The sequence below is a fragment of the Thunnus albacares genome, chromosome 1 (genome assembly GCF_914725855.1).
Source record: "Thunnus albacares chromosome 1, fThuAlb1.1, whole genome shotgun sequence".
Classification (NCBI taxonomy): domain Eukaryota; kingdom Metazoa; phylum Chordata; class Actinopteri; order Scombriformes; family Scombridae; genus Thunnus; species Thunnus albacares.
In genome coordinates this window covers 28,974,545-29,002,379 of record NC_058106.1, presented here as the reverse complement: position 1 = coordinate 29,002,379, position 27,835 = coordinate 28,974,545, and the positions used below count along the sequence as shown (strand labels likewise).

Genomic DNA, 27,835 nt, shown 5'->3' with positions numbered 1-27,835 from the left:
GCCCACCTGCCCCCATGCTTCTGAATCTGTGCTTTATGTTACTCCAGCAGACCAACGGACAAAAAGTAATAGACCCTTTTCACAGCAGACATTTTGACTCCTCATAGCAGGAAATGCACAGCTGTAAATAATAACACTAACGATGGCTCCATTCCATTAAGTGTCCCAGTAAACCATGTCTGTGAGTGAGCACGCACGATACCACAGCCCTGGAAATGGCTCACCTAAATGCAATCCAGCCATCGTTAATGTTATTATTTACACCTGTGCATTTCCTGCTTTGACAAGTCAAAATATCTGCTATGAGAAGGGTCTTTTACTCATTTTATAGTTCACCAGTCTATCGTGTTCCTTGTGTATTTTGTGATTATTATTCAGTTAGTGATTCCCTTCATATTTACCAGAATGCCTACTACGACACTACACACCTCTGACAAAGGGTAACTTCTTGTTTTCAGCTGTGGGTTACTTGTAAATTGAAACAGTTACAGCATAGCAAAATAGGAGGCAGAAAGTGAGATTTCATCCTCTAAAACAAACTGCTTCTCCACATGAACATTGAATATGTAAAATGGTGAGTCAGGAACGAAGCTGTTGTTGTTTGATTCTGATACCAAACCTGATTTTAATCGCTGAAAATCTCTTGCAGCTGTGCTGGAAGATACCTACAGATGACAACACATTGGTTTTGTTCATGGGAGCAATTTAACCCAATATTACAGAGAATGTCTCCAATAGCTGCCTTGTAACAGCATTTAAAGCAGGGTTAATTTATTTTTTTTGGCCACTCGGGGGCAGCTAAACAACCTTTAAATACCACGTTGATATATAATCACCTTGTAAAGTTTATATGGCAAACGTGATAGCAAACAGCCTTTTTACACGTACAGCAGACATGGAACAGCTTTAGATTTAGAGTTGTGTTTTTGCACCAACCCCTAGATGAAATATCTGTCTCTTTAGCTTTTAAATGCTTCACTATGTTCACCATCAAGCCATTAATTCTTGCTGTTGCCAAAAGCAGTCTATCCTGAATTTCACAAAAACCTTCTCCCGTTTTATTTTATTGTACTCTGTTTTCTACTGTACTGCAACTATTTTCAGCTGTATTTATGTCTTTTAATTGATGTCGTTTGTTGATGTAGTGTCCTGTATTGTCCTGCTTTGTGTTGTTTTTTTGGTGCTGCGTGGTGAAACCAAAGATAATTATCTCACAGTGTGAGTGATAAAGTTTCTTCCTTGATAAAAAATCCTTCCTGTTGCTTAAACACTGTTGAGAGCTGTGAGAGTGAACAAAAGCGGTGAAGTAAAGCCGCAAAACCGAAACAATGAGCTGAAAGAAGCTATAATGCTCCGAGCTGAGGGGAGCTGCAGAGTTGGGTTATATTTGTCTTTAGGTTTGTCATTACAAGTCACCACTTTGGCATTACACATACTTATTTTGTCCAGCTATAAATAGAAAACCAGTTTTGCATGTTTATTGTAAATACCTCCTGATCGAAAGAAAAACTTAGTTTCTATCTCGCATTCTGACCTTCCAGTCAGCCATTGACTCCCACTCCTTTTATTACTTTTGTTGTTTTTGAAGTTATATTTGTTGAATGTTAATGCAGTTTAGAGCTGAAAATTCTCTTCTGTGGTGAATTCAAAAACACCCTGACTTTCAAAATTTCAGAGTTGGTGTTTATGAGTTACAGTATGTGGTCAGAAAATCACACCCAGAGCACAAAACACATGACAAATATGGAGACTGTGAAAATAATGGTGGGAATAATAGCTGTTTGGCAGCTGTTTCTGATTAATGACATATCCAAGCATCTGCAAACATCTATCAAAAAGAAATCATGGGAACAAACATCTATTGTATGTATGTTCTGGATGGAAGTGGTTGTTGATGACGAGTAAAAAAGGACTGTATAGTCGTTTGTGTGATTTAGCATGGGTTTTTTTTCCAAATGTGAATCTTCAGATGCATCAAATACAACAAAAACATGGCTAACTACTTACCTATCACACTTAAATGATCCACAACATTTCAGATCCATTACAATGATTATTGTAAATAATAAAACAGTAACTTGACCTGACATCACATGACCACCACAGATAGTAAGTGACTTTATAGTAAGTGATTTTATGACAGCCAGTAACAAGGGTTCATGGGATTTTTTACTGCTGGAGATGAATTTCAAGTTGCCATGAATGAGTCTCTCCAATTGCTCTGCTAAAACACAGGCAGCACTCTTACCCAGAGACAGGGAGAGGGAGGGAGAGAGGAAGAGAGAGAGAGGAAGAGACTGCACTTACAGCATACAGAAAGAGGTAGAGAAAGAGTTTGAGTGGAGAGAGCGTGAAGAGGCTGAGTGTGACAGTACCGAATGAGAGGAGGAGGAGGAGGAGGAGGAGGAGGAGGGACCGAGTGGCAGGGACAAGGGAGGGAGAAACCAAAAGGGGGACGGACTGAGAGTGAGAGAGGGGAGGGAGCATCAGAGACAGGGAAAGTAGACGAGAGGGAAAAGGCAAGAGGAAAACTGAGGGAGTCAGGAGAAGAGAGGAGGGAGCAAAAGGAAAAGAGAGCAAAAAAAAAAGAAAAAAAAAAGAAAAAGAGGACAGCTCAGCAAATCAGCCCAGTAGCATTCCTCTCACAGCTGCAGTGATCCAGGCTGGGAGGGGAAGTTTAGCTCACCAGGAGAAAGAGAAAAAAAAAAACAAGAAATTGTGGTCTTTTTTTTCTGGGAAAAGAAATCAGAAGGCTCCCTGGAGAGGAAAGGGAACAAGAAGAAAGAGGAATCAGAGAGCTTCTGCAGCCTCCGTGTGTCCTGCAGAGGAAGATGGATTCAGACTCCGGAGAGCAGAGTGACGGAGACCTCTCTCCAGGTAAGTCTCATTAAGCCTCAAGCCCATTACTGTGACTACAACATCAGTTTCTGACATCTTGAGATAACTACAATACAAGCAAATACTCTCCGCTTTGTAGTTTATTAGTTTATGAACAAGATCAGTGGTTTCTTGGTGCTTTTTTTTTTAGCACATTTTGAAAATTTTCCAGCATTTGGACCCTTAAAATATCCACATTTTTTTGTCACCCTCATCCACTTTGTACCTCTTCATCTCACAAAACAGACTCCTTGCACTAATTACCAGTTTGTCTACACATCTGAATATTTCTTTAAGCCCATAAAGTACGTTATAAACCATGTCTTTAAGATTCTTTCACACTTCATCCAGTATCTGATAGCTCATTCCTTAGCTCAGAGATATGTCAAAGGTGCTGCTGTGAGCCCTGATGCACGTACACTCAGATGCTGGTGAAACTGGCCGACCTTCGTTGAGTGTGCGGATGAAAGCCTGCTCAGTCGCCCTCAGGAACAGGCAAGCTCCAACACGTGCAGCCAGTTTTGTTCATCAACACATCCAACCACATAGAGAACACAGCCTCCCAGAACGCTAAAATCATCTTTTCTATGGTGCATCTCACACCCGCAGAGCATGAAAATGTTTACTGGAAGTTATGCGTGGAAGAGGTTTTATGGCGTCATAATACAGGGCAAAGATTTATTTCAATGAGGAGAGTAAACATTTGGACTCAAACGCTTACATAAACACTCCTTGAAGTTTTGTGTGTCTTACCAGCATTCCAAGTGCGTGGACGATTTATTGAACTGTAATTTCCTGGAAAGTTCAAGCCAGGAGATGAAACAGCCTCCTGGAGATAAGTTTGAGCTCAAAGATCAATGAATCAAATGTGTCTCCAGGAGGCTTTTATAGTGTAACATAGTACAGCATGCTGAAACAGTCAAATACCCGCGCTATATCATGCAGAAACTGGAAGCTTTCCTCTTTGCTGTTTTCACTAATTCCCCGTGAAGAATCAGATTAATGCTTTAAATGACTTTATCCTTTATTTGAGTAATGTGGGTCCCCCTAAAATTATTTTCCATCAGGTACATATATATACTCTCTCAGGGTGTGTGGTCAGATCTACTACAGATGTCAAAAGACGGACATGTAATTGCCTGGCACATGTTAGCGATCGTGTAATAATGTGGCTGTTTGCCTGTTTATTTGACAGTTTAGAGCTTTGTGTGTTAATGATGCTCTGTTGAACTCTGACCATCTGTCTGCCCAGCTGGCCCCTAATCTGTCTGTCTGTCTGTCTTTTACTCAATTTGGAAGGAGAGGAACCTTATTATCTGTGATCCGTATCATCTACCGATTTCAGTTCAGGGTTGAAACATCTACCTTGATTCTTATATGAGGCCACGACTGGTGCGCCACGGCAAAGCCATTATGTAGAGACAGAGGCTTTATCCATTTCACTTTCATGTGAAGTGATGTACACTGTTTTCCAGAGACTGGGCCAGAGGTAAATCATGGAAACATTTTTCAATTTTCTACAGACGTTGTGATTTGCTAAAGCTTCCAGCAGTGTAATGTGGCCAAGCCTTTGTAATTTAAGATGAATTAACTCTTATAAGCTTGTGTTTTGGCATAAAATCAGTGCTACACATGTTGAAAGGAAGGGTGACATCGGGGCAAAGGCAGAGTGACATTTTTCCCTGTCCATAGAGAGCAAGAGCCTGACTCATACTGAAATTGCACCGTGCTTTGTGGCTGTGCTGCAGTTTCTACCATTCAGTCTACTGTCGGTGAAAAAAACTGGTATGTCTGACTTTATAAGGTCAAATGTCTTAACAAAATCTGAGTAAAAGTATTTTGAAAACAGGCGTATTTTGAAAGAGCTGCTGTACACAAACATGACCCTTATACCTGCGTGTGTGAATGAGGGCCGTGTGATTGATCTTAGCTTTTAACATGTATTGTGGCACAAAACTTAAGCAGTGTAAATATTGAGGTATTTTGTTTCAGGTGGTTTTGACCCTTCATCCTTCTGTTCTGCCCTTGAGCTGTTTATGGTTGTTGTTAGTGAGTGAGACTGCCATTTTAGCATTTTCCATTGCCATAAATTCAGTGGTAGATACTGTTTATATCAGCTATTTTTATGCTCTGTATCTGGGATATTGCCTTGTAGCTGTAGCAGCTTTCCCTCAGCTTGTCTTGTATATTTCTTCACTTCTACTTACCTCACAATGACTTCTGACAAGCTCCAGAGAACATGCCTGACCTTGGTCCAGTCAGCTGCAGGTTATGGGGCCTTCAAGTGGAACTTGTGACGTTGTATTTTCAGCATGGGAAGTCAAGACATAATAATGTTTGCATTCAGATGGTTTAAGTCATGAGGAAATTGTTGCTAGGTGACTGATAATCGATAGATCCCCGGAGGGAAAACTGGTTTAGTTGCTCATGCACGCACAGGAAAAAATTAAATAATGACTGTTGCTTTCTCCCTAAAAGAAAACGTAGAATGATTTTGTGAGGTTTTTTTTGTTTTGTTTTCATTTCATGGTCTACTAGTATAACTGTTAGTTAGATAGGTACTATCAGATTTTGGCTGAAAGCAAAAGCACAGTGGCAGCTTCTTCAGGATAGCTTGTCTACTTTAACTTTTGGACAACAAAACTCATAATCATCTTACTTGCAGCATATCACTCCACCAAACTAAATTATTAACAGTACCGGTAATGTACACAGCTTAATGTAGTTCATTGTCGACACAGACATAAAAACATTTTAAACTGTAAAATATTAATATAATTACCATGATTGAAATATGTGAATCATCCCAATAAACATTAGTAAATCTACACTAGGAATAAGGAAAAAAGAAACAATAAAGTCTAATAAGTATTTTTAGGGAGCTCAATTTTTTTGTCAAAACTTATAGCAGAGTTGAAGGAATCTCTTGCACTTCAGGCCCTCCACTGGAGGAGCTCAGTGCTCTCAGGATAGGACAAATTGTAACAGACAGTTCAATGGGCCACTTCTCAAAGACTGCACCAAAAGAACATACTGGAGTACACAATACTCTTTAGCAATTTATTAAGGTGCAAATGTTTGTGCATGTCAAAACTTACAAATTTAGAGCAAAACCACAGCAGTTGTTAAACAAGACCTCACTTAAAGGCGCTGGCTCTCTACAGCTTGAGATAGAGATGGCAATAACACAAAGAAAACATTTCACATAGCTGCAATGCATTCACATCATGTGGTTAATGTTGTTGGAGATGATATCTCCTCCGCTCAGGTGACTGTTCCTGTATAAAATGTTGAGTTTACAAATAGGTCTCTTCAGTTCTAAGGGGTGGTGCCAAAACCTGGCCCTTACTGCTGCTGTTTTATACAGATGGAAGCTTTTCTCCTACATAAACCTTTAAGCTGCAATGGACATTTTTCAGCATGACATCACATAATCTATGCTTGTCTTGCCCAAAGAATGCAAGACATTTCTTCAAAAACATCAAAGAAAGGGAATAGTTTTGCATTATAGCTGATTTTTTTTACAACAGGTCATCACGTGAGAGTCAGGATTTGGACTATGGAGTTAGACAATCACTCCAGGGAGCGATGAATTTCCTGTCAATCTCGTCTGTTTTTTTCCCCTGTGCCTTTTGTTGTGTTAAAGCTCAAAGGCTGGCCACAATACACAGAGCTCAGCCGTACTGTAACTACCCTGTAAAAATGGCTTACATTTTTTCCCATAATCACCCCGTCAGCCAGTCATGCAACAAGCATGCCGTTGACCATACCAATAGCCACAAGCTGATTCATACAGCAGCCCTGTCCTTCCTGCGGTGGATTGGAGATGACCACACCTGATTATGAGTCAGAGGGAGGCTGACTGTCAACACACCTGTTCTGCTGCAGGACTGGTGGAGTCTACATCACACAGACGGCGCACAACACATATTATTATATTTGCATTTTACAAAAGCGTTCTCCTTCATTCTAGTTTGAATTGTTACAGTCCTCTGATATTATTTTTAGGGGACAATGAATAATCAGCCCACGGTCTCTTCTTGGCTGACTAATCATGGTGATGCGAATCAGTATAACACCATAACTCGATCTGCCATCTGCAGAGCTATTTCCAGCCATTTGACTTTATTTCAGATTCTCTATGGAAAGCAGACTTGAGAAGCTGTGTGGCTGTTGCAATAACATCTGTGGGATTCATGAGAGCATGAAGGCGGTTGCTGTGGTTCTATAAACAAAAAAACTGCAGATGTTGTTTGATGACACAACTGAAATTTAATCTTCATCCAGGTGATCGTCTTCAGTAATCACACATTCACAAACTAACTCTAAAACTCTACCATTGCTCTCGCTGATCGCTACTGATCCACACTTCCACAAACACTTCAAAGATGGCATCACAGATGAAAAAAATCTCTACCGCTCACTGCTGTATTACACTGGGCCAGGAGCACCCATGATTGCCATGTTGGCAGACTGGCCACATGCTTTACATATGACACAGGCAGAATGGGCCAGCCCTGCATATACTCTAACACTCCCATACACACACACACACACACACACACACACACACACACACACACACTGTTAAAATGCCTGCATTCTTGCTCATTCCCTTGGTCTCGTGTGCACTCCAAGCACATGCATCCTTGATTTTTTTTTTTTTCTCCGCCTTTAATCTGGTCCACAGATGGAGAGTGCTCACTGTGTCCCAGCCCTCTCCATACACACACATACACACACACACACACATACACACACTCGAGTTACCAGGAGCTGGTTCTGGAAAATTGTAAAATGAACTGAGAAAAAAAAAGAAAACAGGAGTGAAGCCATAAGTGGAAAAGACGACTCAGGATAAAGTGTGTTTTTTCCTCTAGCTGCAGCAAAAGACAAATCCTATAACTCCCAGGTCCCTGACCTGTGTGTGGGTGCGTTTTCTCTTGTACTATGCACATACATATGCTGACACTGTGGCATTTCATAATGTGTGTGAGACATTTGGAGAGAGAATTGTTTCCCCACGGCTGAGCCATTACTGAAACATGGAATTAGACCGCGGAGGCATTTTGACAAGGCCTCATAGACACACTCGGGAGGAGGAGATGGCTGTGGTTTCACTGGAGGGCCAGGCGAAGCAAAGCAAACAGTCACTAGAGGCATCTGGTGTGAGAGGCAAGCTGTTTGAGGGAGGGCAGTGTGTATTGAGGGAAGGCTGGCATCAGTGGTGCGTTGTGCCTGCACAGGTATCTACTGTAGATCTACAGGGGCTGTGATGCAGGTATGCGTATATGTGCTGTTATATTTCTTCCCTTTCGTTGACTTATATCTACAGTACAGTCGTACATTTTAAGGAAAGTTTTTGTGTTTTGTTTCTTTACAGTGTCCATTTCTGGTTTTTACATGGACTTGATGGCTCACACAGATGTTTTCATCATTAGTGCCAATTAAAAGCCTGATGTGTTTGTGGAACCTCCAGAAATTACAGGCTACTTAACAACACACAGGAGACATACTGCTTTAAAGGGGTTATAATATGCTTTTTGCAGTTTTCTGTCATTTATATACTGTTATGATGTCAGATGTAAGAGCCACTTGGGTGCACATTGATATTTGGCAAATTGTCTCTGTTGTAATCACATGCTATATATGTTCTAACATTATTTAAATTCATGCAGTTAATCCACAGTATATGTACAGCACAGGTCAGCTATATTTTGAAGAGGATTGTAGGGGTAAATACTTGCTATTTTTGTGTTCTTTGGTGCTTAAATGCAATAACATATATTTTTGTTGTTTGCAACAGTGGATTGTGACATAAGATAGTTTTATTGCACATGTGCAATAAACAAAGACACAAAAACGTGCCTCTGCAAATAAGTTCAGATCGAAATATGTTTTTGACTTGGTATAGCCATGTATAACATGTGTACAAGGTGTAACTATAACATGATTAACATTTACATCAAGATAGCAGGTAATTACGTGTGTGTTACAATTTGGAATAAAACATCAAATTGGTAATGGACCAGGCTGTGTGTGACTTCAAATACATTTTCATTCCATGTTTTCGCTGCCTCCTGTGGACTTGTGACTACATTGGGTTTCACAAGAAAAGTGGTTTTGACACATCAAAACTAAGATACTTTGCAGATTAAGTGGACTAGGAACTTGGAAGATGGTAAAACGACCACTATATCGGATGTCAATTTTAAAGGTAGAGTCAGTCATTCTGGAGAAAGAATGTTGATATTTGAACTAAACACCCAAACAAATACACCCCTCCCTTCGTGCTCCTTCAGAAGCTCCACTACCAAAATTCATGGACACCCAAGTGCCAAGGTAATGACCAAAAGAGAAATATGGAGAAATCCAGAGCGATGCGTCAGCTGTAGAGTCACTTCTGTTCCTCTCACAAATTATCACGAGCGGAACAAAATATTCGTCTCATATGAGCACAACAGTACATCCACACTCTCCGCCTCTCTGCAGGCTCCCCACTTCTCACTCAACCTGCGTTCAGCATCTCTGTCCACAGAGGCAGCCGTTTGTCAGCTGCAGCTCCTGGGGAGTTGAGAGGACAGTGGCTGGGCAAACTGCCCTCACCAGGCTGACTGAGAGCAGAAATTTACCGAACTGAAATAGTTTACATGTTGGTTCCATGCAGAGAGATCAACAATGTTTGTATTTATTGATACAGTTAATAAGTTCAAAACACGTATACAGTGGAATATTTGTGTGATTTAAACAGCTGCTTGCTCACATTATGCTTCATTAAACACAACAGAGCCTAAAAAAATCTTGTATTCAGTGTGGACACAGAAGACTCTCATGTCCTCACACAGACAGCTGCTCTGATGACTTCCTCCGTTCTGTGCACGGGTACGAATGCCCGCTGCTCATTGGCTGGAATAATGTTGTGTGGCTCACTCCAAGCCACTGTATTTACATGCTCATTTACAGAACCAGTGATGTGTATGAACACCAGATTTTTTTTTCAGCACACACACAGAACGGACAGCTAGCGGACTGTGAGGAGACATTTACTGAATTTGACAGTGTATTGGATTAGAATCACTTTACCTTTAAACATAGTCAAAGTTCCAAAACTTGAGGTGAGCATATGTAAAAATGTTGCTTCTGAAAGCTTTGTTTGCAAAGTTACCTCTACTTCCTCTATGTAATGATGTCAGATTGTTCATGCATACTTAAATTTGGCCATCCATTGGTAGCCTTTGTCGCTAAGGTTGTTCCACAGGTTGTTCACGTTGTGCACTCACATCTCGAAGATGTATGGATGTATTTGACATGTTTATATTTTGAGTAAAGAATGTAAAAAAGGAGCATATCCGACTAATATTGTTCATTTAAGTAGCTACCGGAGCTGGCTGAAGTCTGCGGGGGGAAGCCTCCAGGAGCTAACCAAACAGAGCAGAGTGGGCTCATCAGGAGGGGGCCTGTTTCAGACAGAGGCTGAACTGAGGAGCTGCATAAAGGGTCACTATAAGATAAATAGGGAGATTTTTTTTACTGTAAATCATGCAAAGACTCAACCTCAACCAAAATGATGATTCTGATGGAATTTCAACATTGAACCAATGTCACTTTGCTATCTGGGATATCAGTCAACAAGAAGTTTCTAATATGATCTCAAAATGCAATTTATTATCAAGTTAAACTGTGACTTAACCTTATCTCTTCTAATGGCAGAGAAAAGGCAAAACAAAAGTGAGATAGAGTGGGAGGCAATTACACAGGAAAAGCTTTTCACACTGACACAACAGAACAAACTGTGCTGTTTTTAGCATTATAAAGTTGTGGAAGGAAAAAGTTGAATACCCATGTTCAGCATATATTGTGATATATGTGTGTAGCGTAGCAGTATGTCACTAAAAGCTGCTTTTAGCATACCTTCATAAACTATTTCCCTCTCGGAGATAGAAAGCAAACCAGCAGCAGAACAGTCTGAAGCAGCAAATGCGGCAATTATACTTGTGGGTTTAGACATTTCATGGGCAATAATGGCAACAGAGAGAAACAAAAATTCCACACTCTGTTTTCCTTGAAGGCTGGGATTTGAATTAACTATGGGAGGATTAGGTCTTGAGAGGGTTAAAGTTAAGGTAGTCACTAAGTCAGAAACAAATCTACTGATATGTGTTTATTTATGTGAGTGTGAGTGTGTGAACCACAGTTATTTCCTGGTCATTAGTTACTGGTGGGCTGGCAGCCAAGAGAGCAGCAGCAGTTTGGCTTAAGCATGTCATGCACAGTTAGAGCCTTCAAGGCCAAAGCTCAAAGTATATAAGCAGGAGCAACCTTTTAATTGAGGTGGCGTACACAGTTGAACCCCCATGGTAATATTTCAACATGTATTTTACTTCCTGAAAAGCTGAGACATCTGGCTCATAAAATGTGATCACCTTGCCAAAAAAAAAGAAAAACGGCATATGAGGCCAGACATTGGCCTGCAGAGTTTGCCTCATGATAATGACTGCTAAGTACTATTTTTTGTATAGCAAAATTTGAAAACTTCATTTTATAAAGGTAAACCAAAGTGGCAACCTATGTGCATCTCATCAGCCATGGACATGCTATGAAAACCTCAAAAAATCATTGTTTAATCTTTGTCACAAAGATAAGCTTGCATTTCTTTGATTAATTCTTACAATTGTGGAATAGTTTGGGATCTGTTGCCTAAACATTTTGGTTGTTTGCTGTCTTACCGTTGGTTGGATGAAGAGTTCACATCACTAAAGGTGGCAAAAGGAGGAGGCATTTTCTCTACCAAAAGTAAAGGAATGCATGTTATCTCCATCCAAAGTGGTTTTATTTACATGTTTCGGCATGCTAGCTTGTCTGCTAGCAAGCTAAATGTAGCTTTGCCTATATTCAATTGCCTACATTAGATGCCGGGGCTAAGCTAGCTGTTGATGGTCAGGACAGCAAAGTCTAATTTTCTGTCTCTACTTGTTCGCTGCAGAAGATATGAGTGTGTTTGAAGGTTTTGGGGTTGTCTAAAGGCACTTTTCAGTGGTCTGAGTAACAAACTTGCTATGCTATGCTATGCTTTTGAGTAACTGGTCTCCATAGCTTACATACTTTTTTGCATTTTTACATATATTTTTAAACTGAATGTTTCAATTTAAACGTTACAAGAACAATGTGTTTGGTAAACATAACTCTAATGTAATGTTGGCTGGGGTTGCTAAGTATGAACCTCAAATCCAATGAAATCCATGACAGAGGTGCTAATGTGAGCCTATCTCAGATAGTATCTAGGACCAGCTTTCACACAGTAGGGAAATACTACAGGCGTGAACGGGGCTTTTCCTAACCCGTAACCCAACAAACTACTGCAACAGAGTTATTACTATTTTCTTTATGTTGTATATAGTCTATGTATTTATTGCTGCACACTTTGAGTTTTACTATGAATGAAAAGTGCGGCACAAACAAAAGTATTATTATTTTCTTTGGCCTTGGAAGTAAGGCATGGTTACTATTTTAGGTGATAAGCTAGTTAGCTAACAACTACAGCTTAGTTAGCAGATAAACACCATTCCTTACACTTTTGCTTTATGTTTTTGGTTTTGGAAAGGCTAAATAAAAAGACACAAACCCCCTAAACTCTTCAGATGAAAAGTATCACTCTTATTACATGCACACATCACAGGCCTAAAGAGAAAAGTCTGCTAAGCTATGATTGGACAATTACTATTTGGAGGAGCGGTTTAGTAAATGGTCAATTAATTACATTTTTCAAGTTATTTGCCCAACACAGTCCAATACAGTACATTTAAATTAGATTATAGACAAAGAACCACAGGAACATGTTTATGTTCTTATAATGATAATAATGAACAAAAATAGTCTGAGCTTCTCTGTAAGTGATCTCTTAAGCTTCCCAGAGCCTCACTTTTATGTAAACTCAGTTAGAGTGAGTGAACAACAAACCAGAAGGCCAAAGTTATGGGAAAGCTGGCACCGCCTGGATGATTGTGTGTGTGAGTGGTTTTTGTGTGTGTGTGTGTGTGTGTTTGTGTGTGTGCGTGTGTGTCTTTGCATGCACGTGTGTGTATCTTTGTAAGCGATGCCACGGCATGCTGAGACTTGGCTGAGGTCTATGAGAGAAGCCACTCACCCAAGGCCGGAAAACATTTACTTCCTTGCCACTCACGCTCAGCTCACTGCGGATTTGGTGAGAAATGGACAGAGAGGAAGAGATAGACGAAAAGAGACGAGAGTATCATGAATATAAGACAAAGACACGCTGCAGCCAGTTTTTAATAAAGCTGCAGATGATACAAATGGGAATGAGAGTGAGAAGATGTTTCTGGTGTGTGTGTGTGTGGGTCTGTGTCTGACGTAAAGGGACTTTGACAGGAGCTAGACACTCAATCAAGATATGGACATATGAGTTCACCTCTCCTTCCTACCACCCCCATCTCCTCCATCTTTCTTTGCATCACTCATCCACACATTTTGAATGAAGTGACACATGTTTTTTTTCATCTGTGCTCATTTAGAGCATTTTTCAAGCAAACACATTCCCAATTTCCCCCACATAGTCCTCTTTACTTCTATTCTATTAAGTATGACTGAATGGTGTGAAATGAAAATGTACATTTTGCCAGCTTTGCCTGTCCCCAACACCCACTTTCCCTGCTTTCGCCCCTTTTTCTCTCTCTGTAAAAGCTTTGATTCATTATGGAAAAAGTTAAGGGGACTTTCTGTCTGGTTTCAGGCCAGATAAAGTAAGGAAAACCCCAATATGTTATCCTCCTCTGTTTTTTATTAGGCCCAGTCTCACAGCCTATCATTATAGTCCACACACAAACGCACACCCACGCATTTGCACCAACTTTCCATAAATAGAGTGCCACTGTTTTATGAATCAAATAATTCCTTGAGGTGGTTTATCTTTTATCTTTCTAAGCTTAATTTTCCTGTAATCACGCAATCAAACCTCCTGTCCTATATTGTCTTACATTAGCTTAGATTTTCAATCTTTGACGTTTGACTGTGGTTGGCGCTCTTGTCTTTGTTTGTCCAGTCGCAGTGGTTTCTGGTTCCTGGTTTCCAATTAGCATATTCAAAACTGACAAAAATGTAAAGAGCACCACTTCCTGTGTGCCGAGACCTACCTGACGCTGGCTGTTTCGAACAGTAAACACAAGACCTAGCTATAGTTTGAATCATTTGCATGTTGTAGAAATCATCTGTCATTCATGCTAATAAAAAAGTTCAGTATTTTGCCGCCAACAACACCCACCTAAAAGAATTTGTCAGATGATGATTGTAGCAGAGTAGTTTACCAAAGAATGTCCCAGAGGAGGGAAACAGAGAGGGGAGACAGCCTCCGGACAGTTCCCATGCCCGGCTAACCAACTAACCGTGGCCTGGCTTTTTACTAGCTAAACAATGCCAGACGTCAGCGACCCACAGCTGGTGAAGGCATTAGGTTTACAGCAGAGGAGAGGTCAAAGGGCAGGGATCTCACAGGGTCCTGCAGTCCACACAGTGTCCCAACAGGATGTCCTGGATACCACTTCTCATGCTCTGTGGACCAGCTCGTTCTTGTCTTCATAACAAGGAGTGACTGTGATGAGAGCCAAGGGCACAGCTAAAGGTGGAGGTCAAATCGCTGATTCCCTCTCTTTCTCTCTCCCTCTCCCTCTCCTTATGACAGGCGATCAGGCCAGCGGCACATTAATCAATCAGACATCTCCCGCCACGGCCTCATTTCTCTACTTCAGCTCTACAGGGACATGGCCATTAAAACTAATAGACAGAGAGACAAAGACAGAGATGAGGGATGGAGCATTAAATAAGGCTGCACATCGGCAAAAGGCAATCTGTTCCTGTGTCCCCTCTGAGTCAGAGAGGCTCCTAAGTGCTTTTCTCTGGACTGTTAGTCACAGAAGAGACACTTAGTCCAGTCCCAGCAGGATAAACACACTTGTAGTTCCAAACACTGTCTCCTACTGTATATCAAGCTTCTTTATTACAGCTACATTAACATACATCAGTGTGCTGTTAGTGAGAAACACTCCTCACAACTCTTCCTCTATTATTGTCATCCATTATTTATGCCCTACGCTGCCATTTTGACCAGGTCTTTCCCGACTCTTGTCTCGACATGTGTCACTTTTCTGACCAATAGGGAAAAACATAAATATCTCTGCCAGGCATAAGCCTGGAGGGGCCAGTATCTGGCTGTGTATGTACGACGTAGCATAGTTTCTTTGCCAATATCTTGATTGTACCAACCTGGCAGAGATCTGCACTCTACTGACTGCACTCTTCTTGTTTGGATTTAAGTTTCATCTACTTAAATCCAGCTTTCTTGTATCTCAAATAAAGTCCATCAGTCAGGAAAATATTAATGAAGAGCTTATTTTAAGATTTGTAAATCATTGTCAGAGCCATACAAATATGTGAAACTTATCTAAACAAGTCAATTACTGAGTTAATGTTGTATTCAGTATTATATGACAGCTTTGTTTTGTTCCACAACGAGCAGACTATCTCCTATTACTGATTTACACAGGCACACTCAACAATTTTACAGCATTGACCTAAATACATGGAATATTATGGGCTTGTTTTTTAGCACAAAAGAAAGCAGGCTCCTAAATATAATCATAATTTTAACACAATTCACTAATAATCCAAAAATATACATACATAAAACTATTGAATCATATTATGCTGTGTAATGTAATTAGAACACATACAGTATAATATATGAGATACACATAATCAATTAAATGTCAATATCTGAGAGTTTAAAAAATCTAAAAACATTATTTCAGCTGATTTGGTAACATAAACGCATAACATGATTTAGACAAAAATCATTGGAGAGAAGTTCACTTGTTTTTAGTGCTGTAATATACTAATCAGTATAAATATCTTGGCTTGATGCTGGACGAGCACATGACATTTAACGAAGCTGTCAGTGTTCTAGCTCAGTCAGCGGGGAGAGCACTGGGATCTGTATGGAACAAAGTTAAACAATGTGGTAATTTGGGATTCCATCTTTATACACAACTCTATAATTCATGTGTGTGTCCTGTGTCTGAATATGCTTCTAGTGTTTGTGGTTTCCATGAACATAAAAGTTGCATCGGGAGTCCATACATTTAATTCAGGTTTTGGGCATTAGTGGAGATATGATGGGAACATCCAAACATCAGACATAAATGTAAAATGCTTTGGTGTGGAATAGACTTGTGAAGATGTCTGATCAGAGACTCAATAAAAAGATATTTAATTGGGACATTTCTCATGGTCATCCCTGGCCAAATGAGTTGAAATCTTTATTTTATTTGAACTATTTGTTATTCATTTTCCAGAAGAGGTTACTTCAGGAGATTAGGAGTTAAATGTTTCTCATATATGAAGAAAAATGGTCTGTTGATATATGGTATAAAAATAGCTATGGTGTGGAAGCTTATGTAAAGTATAATTTAAACAAACAACTAAGATCCCAATGTGCACAGTTATATTCAGGAACCTTACCATTAGCCCTTGAGACCAGCAGGTTTTACTACCCTGTCTACAAGGACGTAAGGAATGTACTTTTTAGTAAAATGTCCTCCAGTTATGTTGATTTCTTTGGGCTGGATGATTATGAAAAAACTTGAGTGTGCTCTGGGAAGGGAGTCTTTTTTGCAGCAGATTTTATTTGCCAAACTTGGAGGAGAAGGCAGAGGACCGAGCTGTATAATAATCTGTAATTTTGTAATGAAATGAAATGTTTGACCACTGCAACTGTACTTTTGGTGTCTTGTAAACTCATGAGGGTTAGGCACTTTGTGTGCATGACAGGAAAATAAAAGAAAATCAAAAAAATCAATCAACATAAAAATAAAACATTTTTTTATAAGGATCTCATTATTATGTGGGACATTTTACAGATGAAACTTGTTGGTTCTCTGTTGTGGATAAACACAGTGTTTCTAAATTAACCCAATCATACATACATACTATTAATTGAATATATACACAGATACCAATATAAATGCAATAAGTTAATAACCCTTCCAATATATGGCTTATTTATTGGTCAAGCTCTACTTTTAAGAATAATTATTTTTGAATTTCTGCACTGGCAGTGACACTTTCTGGGTAAACAAATACAACCATTTGCTCTTCATCATCTTCTTGTCTGGAGAAAATTCTCACAGTCTTCTGACAAAGATAGTGACTCATAGGATCAGGTCTTAATCTGACCATTTACTGCATTTTTAAGAGCAAAATTAATGAAGCACTTTAGCAACATTGTACACAACCTCACTCCCCATCTGTCTGCTTTGCAAGTCATTTCTGTGATTTGTGACGATCATTTGATGCATATTTTTATTCTCTCTCTTTATTTCTCTCATGTTTTTTTGCGACTATGTAGTTTTGTGCTCCACATTCCCCAGTTGACACCTGCAGAATCCATTAACAGCACAAAAAAACATAACATCCATTTGTCTTGTCATAAAGTTGTTTTACACAAAGTTAGCAGTTTGCCTTTTACAAGTCTTGGGGAGCTGTGAGGAGGATGTATCTGTGTTCTCTGCCATTTCACTCCAGTAAAGCATGAGTAAGCTCTAACCTGTACATTCCAGTTTCAGCCAGTGATACTAAATGATCCACATCTATGAACTTTAAACTCTGCAACCCAACTTCACTCAAATGAAAGCTATTAAAGTATTCAAAGTTATTTATTAACCCTAAAGGTCTGAATGCCCCTCTACATCCTGAGCAGCTGTTGATTGCACGGTGAATGACCTCTTTCAGCACCAAAGTGCCCTTTGGAAACTGGCTCAGAGTCAGATTTTGCATGTCATGAATAATGCAGTTCAACGTACTGCACTGTATCGTGGTGTCTTTCTCTCTGTTGAAGCCTCATCTTTCTCGGTCTTTAATCTATCTTTTCAGATATAAACTCACACTCACACGCATGCATTGCAACAGACAGAGAGTGAGCAGGGGCGGTATGTTTGAGTCATCTGATTAAAGCAGTGGGAGTCAAAAATACACCAGTATGGAGCCTTTGCTATATACAGAGAGAGTGGATGAGAGACATGAAATGACAAAAAAGCCTTTATGGATATTTCTTCGACACTGGGCCTGCATCTAGATGAATCTTTACAGACTCTTTAAACACTGTATTGTATATCAATGTGCGTGTGTGTCTGTTTGTTTGCGGAGGTGGAATCGCAGAAGTGAGCTGACAAACACACTCGATCAACAAGTCGGAAGCCCTCAGCCCAGAGAGTGACGCTGGAAAATAAATACCCGTCGCCTCCAGCCCCACTAGTCGAGCTCTGGTACCAGCTGGCACAACACACCATCCTCTGCTCCCTACTCCAGTCCACTGGCCTCTCAGGCTTGCTTAACACTAACCCTGCAGGCTATTAAAAACCCCTTTACCACGGCTGAATGACCCACTCCATTGTTTTCCTCAAGCCTTGTAAATGCAGCCAGAGAAAGCCTCTTATTGGAAACTAAAAGCAACAAAAAAGGCCAAAGAGAAAGTAATGGAAGTCAAGCTGTCACCTTTGTTTAGTTCTCCTAGGTGAAGAGCATTTTCTCTGACATTTTCTTGGTATTGATACATTGTTGATGTTGTTTTGGTTGTTCTCTGCTGTGAAATGGCAGAGCTGATGGATGACAGACTTTATAACTGAAGGCTTTTCCAGGATTTCTTGCCACAGTGTGAGCCCACAAGCTGGCAGATTTTACAATACAGGATGTTTCTACTGTAACATATGAAATATGGATACATACAGCTACTGCAGAAGCCTAACTTTTTTACTGAATGCTCTTCACATGAGGCAAAATGGGATTAGCGCTGCACTGTTTCCCTTATAAAAAGACGTTTTAAAAGGAAAACGTCTGGAAAATTATTGCCATTATAGCATTTACAGGGTGCAATGAATGGCATGGTAACCACTCCAGAGAAACATGTATTGGCTATTCACTTATACAATACATCACTGGCTGTGAATGTAAAATAGTTTGCAGATGGAAAGTGAATGTACAACGAGGGAATTTAGTGACGGCTACCACTGTGTTGCAAGGGAGGAAGCTTCAATAGAAGATCAATAGCTTTTTTGTTTGTCTCTCAGCAATAACACTCCTAACCGCACCCACTTTTCTGCATCTCCGAGACAGGTCAGTGGCCTTTACGCTTTGTCTGTTTGCACTGATAATGTTTAGAGGGAAGAGAAGTGACAGGTGCTAAACAGTCAAGAGAATGGTAAACAGATTGTTTTTCCATTTTCTTCTTCTTCTTCTTGTCTCTTTGTGACTGTCATACACTCATCATATATATCCGACCTCATTGAGTATCAACCTGTGCACCTGTGCCACCTGGTTTAGTCCAAAACATGAGCATGTTGTCATTAGCAACCTCTAGCGTGTGTGTGCCTGTGTGTGTGTGTGTGTGTGTGTGTGTGTGTGTTCCTGATACCTGATACAGTCAGGATCTTGAGCCGTGTTGAAGCAAAAACATTATGTTATACCGCAGAAGTAAATGACTCACAGCTCTGCCGGCAAAGGAACCCAGAATAGGAAATAATTTTGAATAACTGTACAAAAGGACAATTACAGCCAGCTGCAGGGTTATTTTTTTTATTTCTGGGTTACTGTTGTTTTGCATTTTCATTACTGTTTATATTTAGATACCGTAATTTTATTTATTTTATGTTCGTTTCAGCTTTTAGTGTTATTTAAATATCATTGTGGTTTAAGTTTAATTTACATTTTTCAACAAATATACGTGAAAATGAATATGTTTTTGTTGTTATATATTATCATGTTAAATCATATAACATGTTACATATCACTGTACATGTATTTCATTATTCATATATTTATATCAGTTAATTTAGATAAATACATGCTGCGGTTTTAGACTTGTTTTTGGGTTGTTGTTTTTTTTACATCTAATGTTTATTCCAGACCCAAATAATAAAATAATGGCAATAAAAAATTTTTTTTTTAAATTATCCATATCATATCAAACTGCTAGCATTGTTACTCCCTCTTAAAATGGTCAAATGAACTCCTGCAGATTTGACATATCTCAGATGTATTAAGCGCAGGTTTTGGTACCATTAAACAGTCTGGCAGACATGCTGTTCTCTATTTTACATATCTGGGCATAAACACACCCATATACACAGATCAAACTTCCTCTTTACAGCCTGACACGTGGGGACATTTCTGCTGATGAACACCACTTACTTTATTTATTGAATTCATATTTATAGGATTTTTCTTATCATCTTAACTTCATCTTAGTTTTATTTAACGATATTTGCATGTGATACATGATATAATATGTGATGACTATTAATATGTGCATCTTAAAATGAATAGAAACCATCACTGTAAATCTGTCAGTGATCAGTCTTTACAGTAAGTTGTGACGATGACTGACTGTATTCCATTCATCTTGAAGTTGTTTTTTCTGCTGTCGAGACATGTAGACAAGCAACTGACGAAAAACAGCCACTGAAAGACCCCCACACACACGCACACTCATAAACTCACACATATACATGCACTCACACAGTTGCCCCAGTCAGACGTGTGTGTTCTGCGGTGTTCCGGTTGATAAGCCCACAAGTGCCTCCAGCGTTGACTCAGTGAAGGCCAGTCGGCCCTTGTCAGTGTTAGCTGCTGGTCCTGCTAATGGCTCATTCCTCTTATTACTCTGGAATGAGACCAACACAAGCCTCAGGATCCCTTCTCACAGCCCAGCTGCCCGGCACACTGCAAAAAATGTCCAGATTAACAAGTCATTTCATCTATTTCATCATGTGTGACGTTTTTAAATGATGAGAAATCTTCTAATGGGACAAAATCAGCTCAATTAACATCCAAAGACAGCCTACTCATTTTTTGTACCGGATCGTATGTCAAATCATTGATTTTTGGAACACAGCATTAGTTCAAGTGGAGCACCGAAGTCACGCTTGCATTAACTGATTGTCATCAGCACATTCATTCATGCTTCACTATCACTGGCTTACTAATTAGCTGTTTGACTACCGGCTGATTAGTTACTTCCAGTCATATTACATAATGCAGGTGTACAGTGTGGCCATTATGACCTTACACTATAACTCTATGGGCTGTTTGTTGATTTAACTAACATTTAAAGGGGGCATATTATGCACATTTACAAGTCTATATTTATTTTCTGGGGCTCTACTGGAATATCTTTGCATGATTTACACTTCAAAAAACTCCTTATTTAATTCCTCCTGACCCTTTACGCAGCCCCTTAGTTCAGCCTCTGTCTGAAACAGGCCGTTTTAGCCCCTGTCTCTTTAAGGCCCCCAGTCCGATAACCCTACTCTGTCCTGTTTAGTTAGCCTATGCAATGTAAATGGACAGTAGTAGTATGATTTCACTTCTTTTTCTCATTCTTTACTCAAAATGTCAACTTCAACACAAACAACACCTTAGCAACAAAGGCTATGGTACAGACGGCCATTTATGGGCATGCACAATGACATCAGCTTGTTAGCAAGGAGTAGGGGTTTTACTTATTTTACTTTGGACAGTCATTTCCTATAAATAGCTAATTCCTTGACATAATTGTCGGTGACTGAAATGGAAATAAATCAGTACAGAGGGACATTTTTTGCAGCGCACCACCTTTAGCAGAGCAGGTTTGGCTGTTCTCCATGTTCCACACTGGATGTATGTTCTGATGCAACGCAGCAGAAACTGTTGACTCAGCGCTCTAAAAACATCAGGCGGAACAAAGAGAGACTGTCTAGTCAACAGCGAGAGCAGCGAGCACCTTACTAATCCTGATGTTAAAAGTAAACTTCACCAACTCCCAAAACACTCTTATGTAACCACTTTGATGGGCCGATGGCATCTGCGTCTGGCGCTACATCGGCAGAGATCTCTGGTCCCAGTTTGTTTTCAGCAACTTAGTCAAACATGCCATATGAAATACTCACTTTAATTTGTTAAAACATTAGAGCACAAGTGATGCAGAGGAAATAATGAGCAGGCAGGAAAGAGATAAGTAACAGGAAAGACGGTTTCTGGCCATTTCTCCCATGACAGCTTGGACTTTTCTCTAACTCATTCTGACACTCTGGCTCATGCATGTCACTCATCTCAGCCGCTGGGTGACAGGCTGTATGTGAGTGAGGGAGAGAGCTTGGACTTCTCAGTGTCTCCATGTGCACTTTATAATCATCTACCCTCACTTACTGTATGTGCTAAAATCTCTCGCCAGACTCTGAATCACCCACCTCCTTCCCCAGTACTGTGACTCACACGTCAAATAGCCTCATGTCCATTCTTCACAGTATTTTTTTTCCCTCCACACTCCTTCAATTTTGCTTACATTCTTCACCGCTCTTGGATGTGAAAACAGACTTGAGACAGGGGTCAAGGCAAGTTGATAGCCACCTGCTGGCCTTCAGAAACAGCTCCAGGCTGTGCAGTGGGAGGTGGCAGAAAAATAATTAGTCTACTTTTAGCCCTGCATTAAAAACAGGACAGAACCAATCAGGTATGAGATACCTTTGTCACTTAATTGCACTGAAGAGAAATTAATTTAGAAAGCGACTAATCGCACACAGCAAAGAGATAGAAATCCAAATAGCCAGCTCAGCCATTGGTCTGACAAGGCCGGCTTTATGGAGCAAGCTGTCACCTTTATCAGTGTGCCAGGGTTTCAGAAATCTATCCAGTTGGGTTTCTGAATATCAGAGGCTCACTAGAACAAAGAGCTGCTTCAGAGAAACAGGAAATGACAGTGACAAAGAGAGCCTGTTGATGAGAGGCACAGATCTGCCTAATGAAAACCACAGTTATATATCCTGGTGTTGCTATTCAAATATCATTGAAACTGACGCATTGCTGTTGCGAAGCCTAAATACATGTCTATTCATCAGCTCAGGCCATATTTTACATTTGATATCTTCAAGATCTGTTTTTGAACGGCAGCCTGCAGGAAGGAGACAAAGATTCATCTGTCTCAGACCGATGTTGACTGTAGAAAGTCTAAGATTTGTTTAGAGTTGCTGTAGTATACTCCAGTACTGTATATAAGTTGTGGCCACAGTACGTTGTAGGTGAAATTAGGACAGTAACTTTCTGTCCACTGAAAAAAACACACAGATGTTTTTTTATTGTACTTGTACTTTTTGATGACTTTCTTTTATCAGTCATTCAAAATTGCTTAAAGCTGCACTAGTCCGTTTTTTTAAAAAAAGGATCAAATGACTATGTGTAATGCAAGGGGAGTTGCCCGTAGTGACGAATACACAAATTATTATCACCTAACTAAGCATTTTAGCATATTTCAACAAATTGTTTGGTTGTACAGCCTGCAAATTTACTATTTGTTGCATTCCCTAGGAGCTGGTGGAGACCAAAACACAGCTAAAAGGAGAGTGATTATTGGACAGAAACAGGACTCCAAATCAACGCCAATGTTGCTCAATGTATGTTAGATGTCAGATGTTAGATGAACAGAAAGGTTTTTGCTTTCTAAATGTTCATCACAACAACTTATTAAAGGCTGTTATTTACACATGTCGTGCTTACAGCTTGTTCCACTGTTTCCTGGAGCTGACCAATTAGAACAGAGCGTCCTCAGTGGGAGGGGGGCCTTAAAGAGACAGGAGCTAAAATGGCCTGTTTAAGACAGAGGCTGAACTGAGGGGCTACATAAAGGGCCAGTATAAGATAAATTAGTTTTTTGAACTGTAAATCATGCAAAGATATTCTAGCCCCACAATAAAAAATAGACCTGGAAATGCATATGATATGTCCCCTTTAAAAAAAAACATGCTGATTACTTAGTATGATTGGTTTGGAAAGTAATTGGTTGGTGGGTGTGTTATGGATGACAGTCAGGATGCCAACCTGGCTGTCTTTTATAGACACCAAACAGTATAGTATTTGCTCATTTATTGACACAAAAATGACTAAATATGAGTAGTAGCTATCCAATACTCGCAATTTCACTCTGCAGGTTTGACATCCTCAAACTCACCCACCAGACTTTTGTTCAACATACAATAGGTCTCACCTACACCCTCACGAAGCTGTACAAAAGAGCAGTAGGAGGGTTCATCAGATCACATGTATTGGGAAATGACTGTAGACAAAGACATTTGCTTTATTAGCAGTTAAATGTCATGCTGGCCTAATTATATGTGCATGAAATGTCATTTTGCTTCAGACCAACACATGAAATGTCACTTCTGTACATTCACATGAAATGCCACGGATAGTGTTTGTCCCAATTGTTTTGCAGCATTCAATCTCTTGTGAATGTGCGTGCGTGCATGTAAATCATACACATACACACACACACACACAGATAACTGCATGGTCACATAGCTGTCTGTTTTAATAAAATTATAATGACAACAAAGCAGGTGTTCCGCTTTGAATTTGGGCTCATCTGCTGCTCTGTGCTGAGCCCACTGGGCAATGACACCCCCATCCCCTCTCTCTCTGTCTCTCTGACAATGTGCACAGGGAACAGGAGGAAAAAGTGAAGCCTCTTTCCTCGGCTTTAATCATAATAGGAGTTATCTGGTGTGTAATTTGTAGCTGGGTGGCACCTAAATAAAACCCCTCTCCGTCCTCCCACTCCTCACATTCACACAGACACATGCTAGGCTGTTGGCATCGCTGTATGAGGACACACTCAGCCTTTGATGTTCTCCTCTATGATAAATTGTGGCAGCAGTGGGACACGGCATAAAACTGTGATCAATCTGAACTTGTAGAGAGACAGTGTGCGGAGGGGTTCTTATCGTACAGCTGTTTGATGTTATCCTAAGCAGATAGTCATTCCTCCCATAGTCAGCCCACCACACCACTGCCAGCTCCAGGAAGGACGCCGCCCTGCTGTAGAATGTGGCTGCACCGCGCTTCATCTGCTCAAAAAAGGTTTTCCTCAGCCTGCACTCTTTTAGACTCTATAGTGAGTCACTTTTGTAATTTGTTAAATCTACAAGTCCTCTCATAGCAAAACAATTATATTTTTTATGGCAAATAAGCTTTTCATCAGCGTCACCTCTGTGTAAGTTTGGAGTTGATGGATTTAGCTTTCATTCAGATCACTAACACAGAATCATCAAGAGCAGTTTGTATCAACACTGTGCTTTCATGTTTACTAAAATCCTATTAAAAAGCCTGCTGTCTTGTTACACAAAAGATAGTTGTGTAATAAGAAAAATGAAAAAAGTCACTGTTATTCCTTTGAATAAGTAGGAAATATAAATTTAAGATCAGCCCGTTTTTAGCACACAGATCTCTATGCAAGGACAAAGTAATGTCAGTGAACACTGGAGAAAGGAAACACCCATAGTTTTATTACAATGGGTAAAGAGATCAATCAATTTCCTACTGTTTTCAGCTGTGTTTATAAAAAAAAACCCTTAACATTCAGTATTTCATAAATATTTTTATAGACAGTCTGTTAAATTACCTAAAAGTATAATGTCAAATTTGAAGAAAAGCTACTCCTGCTGATGTTAAACTGGGCAACTTTGCATAATGATTCATCCAAAAGGTACAGAGAGGTACAGAGATGCTTGGTGCCAGAGAATATGAGAGCAACATAAAAGAACATTACCGTGACTTTAGCTTTCTCTGGACAAAGAACTTCTTATAATAAACAACTTGCATTCTGCTGTTGGCAGTGATGGTATTTTTTCCTGTAAGCAGATGTTGAATATATAACATTCATCTTATTATGTACTCAACACACAACAGATTCATTGTACAAATGGAGAACATCTATTTTCACCTGTTTTTAAATAGTAATAAACCCACAGAGAATTGTCATTTGACTCAGTTTCCCCTCAACTCTAGTGTTTTAGTGACTTTCAAGTCATTGTTCTGTTTTTTTGGGTCGTAGCTTTATTGTTTTTGTTCACCCCCACCACTTTCATGAACCTTGTTTTCAGTGAAAAATTTGGGATAAACCCACTGTACCAAACGACAGACAGACAAATTTAGTGACTAGTGACTGAGCATACTGTACAGTAGTAGAGCATTTAGCAACTAAAGAGCCAGATATTACTGTCAGGAGTTGGTGGACACCAAAACAGAGCTAAAAGAGAGTGAATATTGGACTTATATTGGTGACTCCAAAATAATGCTAATGTTGCTCTGTTGTTTGATGTGTAAATAGGCTGTTTGCTAACATGTTCACTATAACAACTATGTTATGTGATAATTTGTCATGGTTGTGTTTACAACTTTTTCCAGTGCCCCCAAGCAGCCAAAAATGTCAATTAACACTGCTTTAAATTATCAGTGCATCAGGTGTTACTTTAGTAGGATTATCATCCAACTGTCACCATACACTGAAGATTTCTGACCTTTAAGACTAAGCCCTTGCTTTTCTCTGTCTCTCTCTTTTCTCTCCTTTCAGGTCAGGAGAGCTTTAACTCACGCTCCCTGGCCATGCAGGCCCAGAAGAAGATCCTGAGTAAGATGGCGACCATGGTGGTGGCCAACATGCTGACAGACGACACCAGCAGCGAGATCTTGGACGAGCTCTACAAAGCGAGCCGGGAGTTCACCAAGAGCAAGAAGGAGGCCCACAAGATCATCAAGGACGTCATCAAGATCGCCCTGAAGATTGGCATCCTCTACCGCAATCACCAGTTCAGCCCAGACGAGCTGGACACGGTGGAGCGCTTCAAGAAGAAGATGAACCAGGCGGCCATGACAGCGGTGTCGTTCTACGAGGTGGAGTACACCTTTGACAGGAATATTCTGTCAGAGCTCCTGCTGGAGTGCAGGGACCTGCTTCACACCCTGGTCGAGCAACACCTGACCGCGCGCTCACATGCACGCATCGATCACGTTTTCAACCATTTTGCCCATGGGGAGTTCCTGGCCGAGCTGTACGGGGACGGAGAGGAGTACAGACTCTCTCTGAGAAAGATCTGCAATGGCATCAACAAACTGCTGGATGAAGGAACGCTTTAACCTTTTACATCTGACCTCTTCCACCTCTAGCTCTTTCTCCTCTTGCTCCTTCTCTTGCTGGTCTCTCCTGCCTCCTCCTGTTTCCTTTTCACCTGCTCAACCCTGACCGCTCGCATCCCCTCTTCCCTTTTCCCCCTTGTCTTCTTGTTTCTTCTGCATCCATTTCCATGGAGCTAGTTGTAACATCCTGCTGCTGTGGTTCAATGAGGGAATTTTTTTTTAGACTGTCTTTCGACTCAGTGGATCATTGCTGCACACTGGGACAGCCTGTATCATGTTGTATGCATTATAGCATTCCAAGTCATTCCCTTTGTGTGCAAAAGTGTACTGTACCAATGGCCAAAAAACATGCATTAAGTATATTTGGATATGGAAGATAATCAGTAGTAGTAATCAGTCTCTTTCTTTGTGCGTGTGTGTGTGTGTGTGTGTGTGTGTGTGTGTGTGTGTGTGTGTGTGTGTGTGTGTGTGCATGCGTGCATGCGTGTATGTCTATGTATGGGATTTGCTTGATTCGTGTGTTTGTACATAAGACCAACTTTGACATGTTGTGTGTATTATGTATCTTTTGTTAACCTTCTCTACAAGGGTGTAACACTTGTCTTTTATTAAAGATTTCTTGTAAACATTATTTTGCAGTTCTTCTGACAACAATATCTCCATGTGAACTGGGAAAAGTTTTAGGAAATATGGGCTTGTTCCTCCCTGTTGACTGTCATTACGACAATTTTCTCTCACAAGGTCAAACAGCTGCCAACACTTAGAATAATACCTTAAATTCACTGAGAGATTGAAATAATTAAAGATATCACTGCTTATTTTCTGAAGGCAGCCATTACAGAAAATGCATGGATGGATCGGATCTGGAAAATAAGCCACAAATGGTCCATTAAGCTACTAGTTTCCTGTCCATTTGACACACATGCACACCAGGCATAAATTTACCAACGCACAT

General features: G+C 40.1%; 1 protein-coding gene across 1 annotated transcript; it reads left to right on the top strand.

Annotated features, from left to right (window-relative positions):
• The first annotated feature begins 336 nt into the window (after positions 1-336).
• Positions 337-27,469, top strand: tnfaip8l3 (tumor necrosis factor, alpha-induced protein 8-like 3). Its single transcript, XM_044353758.1, has 3 exons — positions 337-574; positions 2,743-2,877; positions 26,318-27,469. Exons 2-3 carry the CDS (start codon positions 2,832-2,834, stop codon positions 26,878-26,880), a joined length of 609 nt encoding a protein of 202 aa, XP_044209693.1. The 5' UTR covers positions 337-574; positions 2,743-2,831; the 3' UTR covers positions 26,881-27,469.
• The last annotated feature ends 366 nt before the right edge of the window (positions 27,470-27,835 follow it).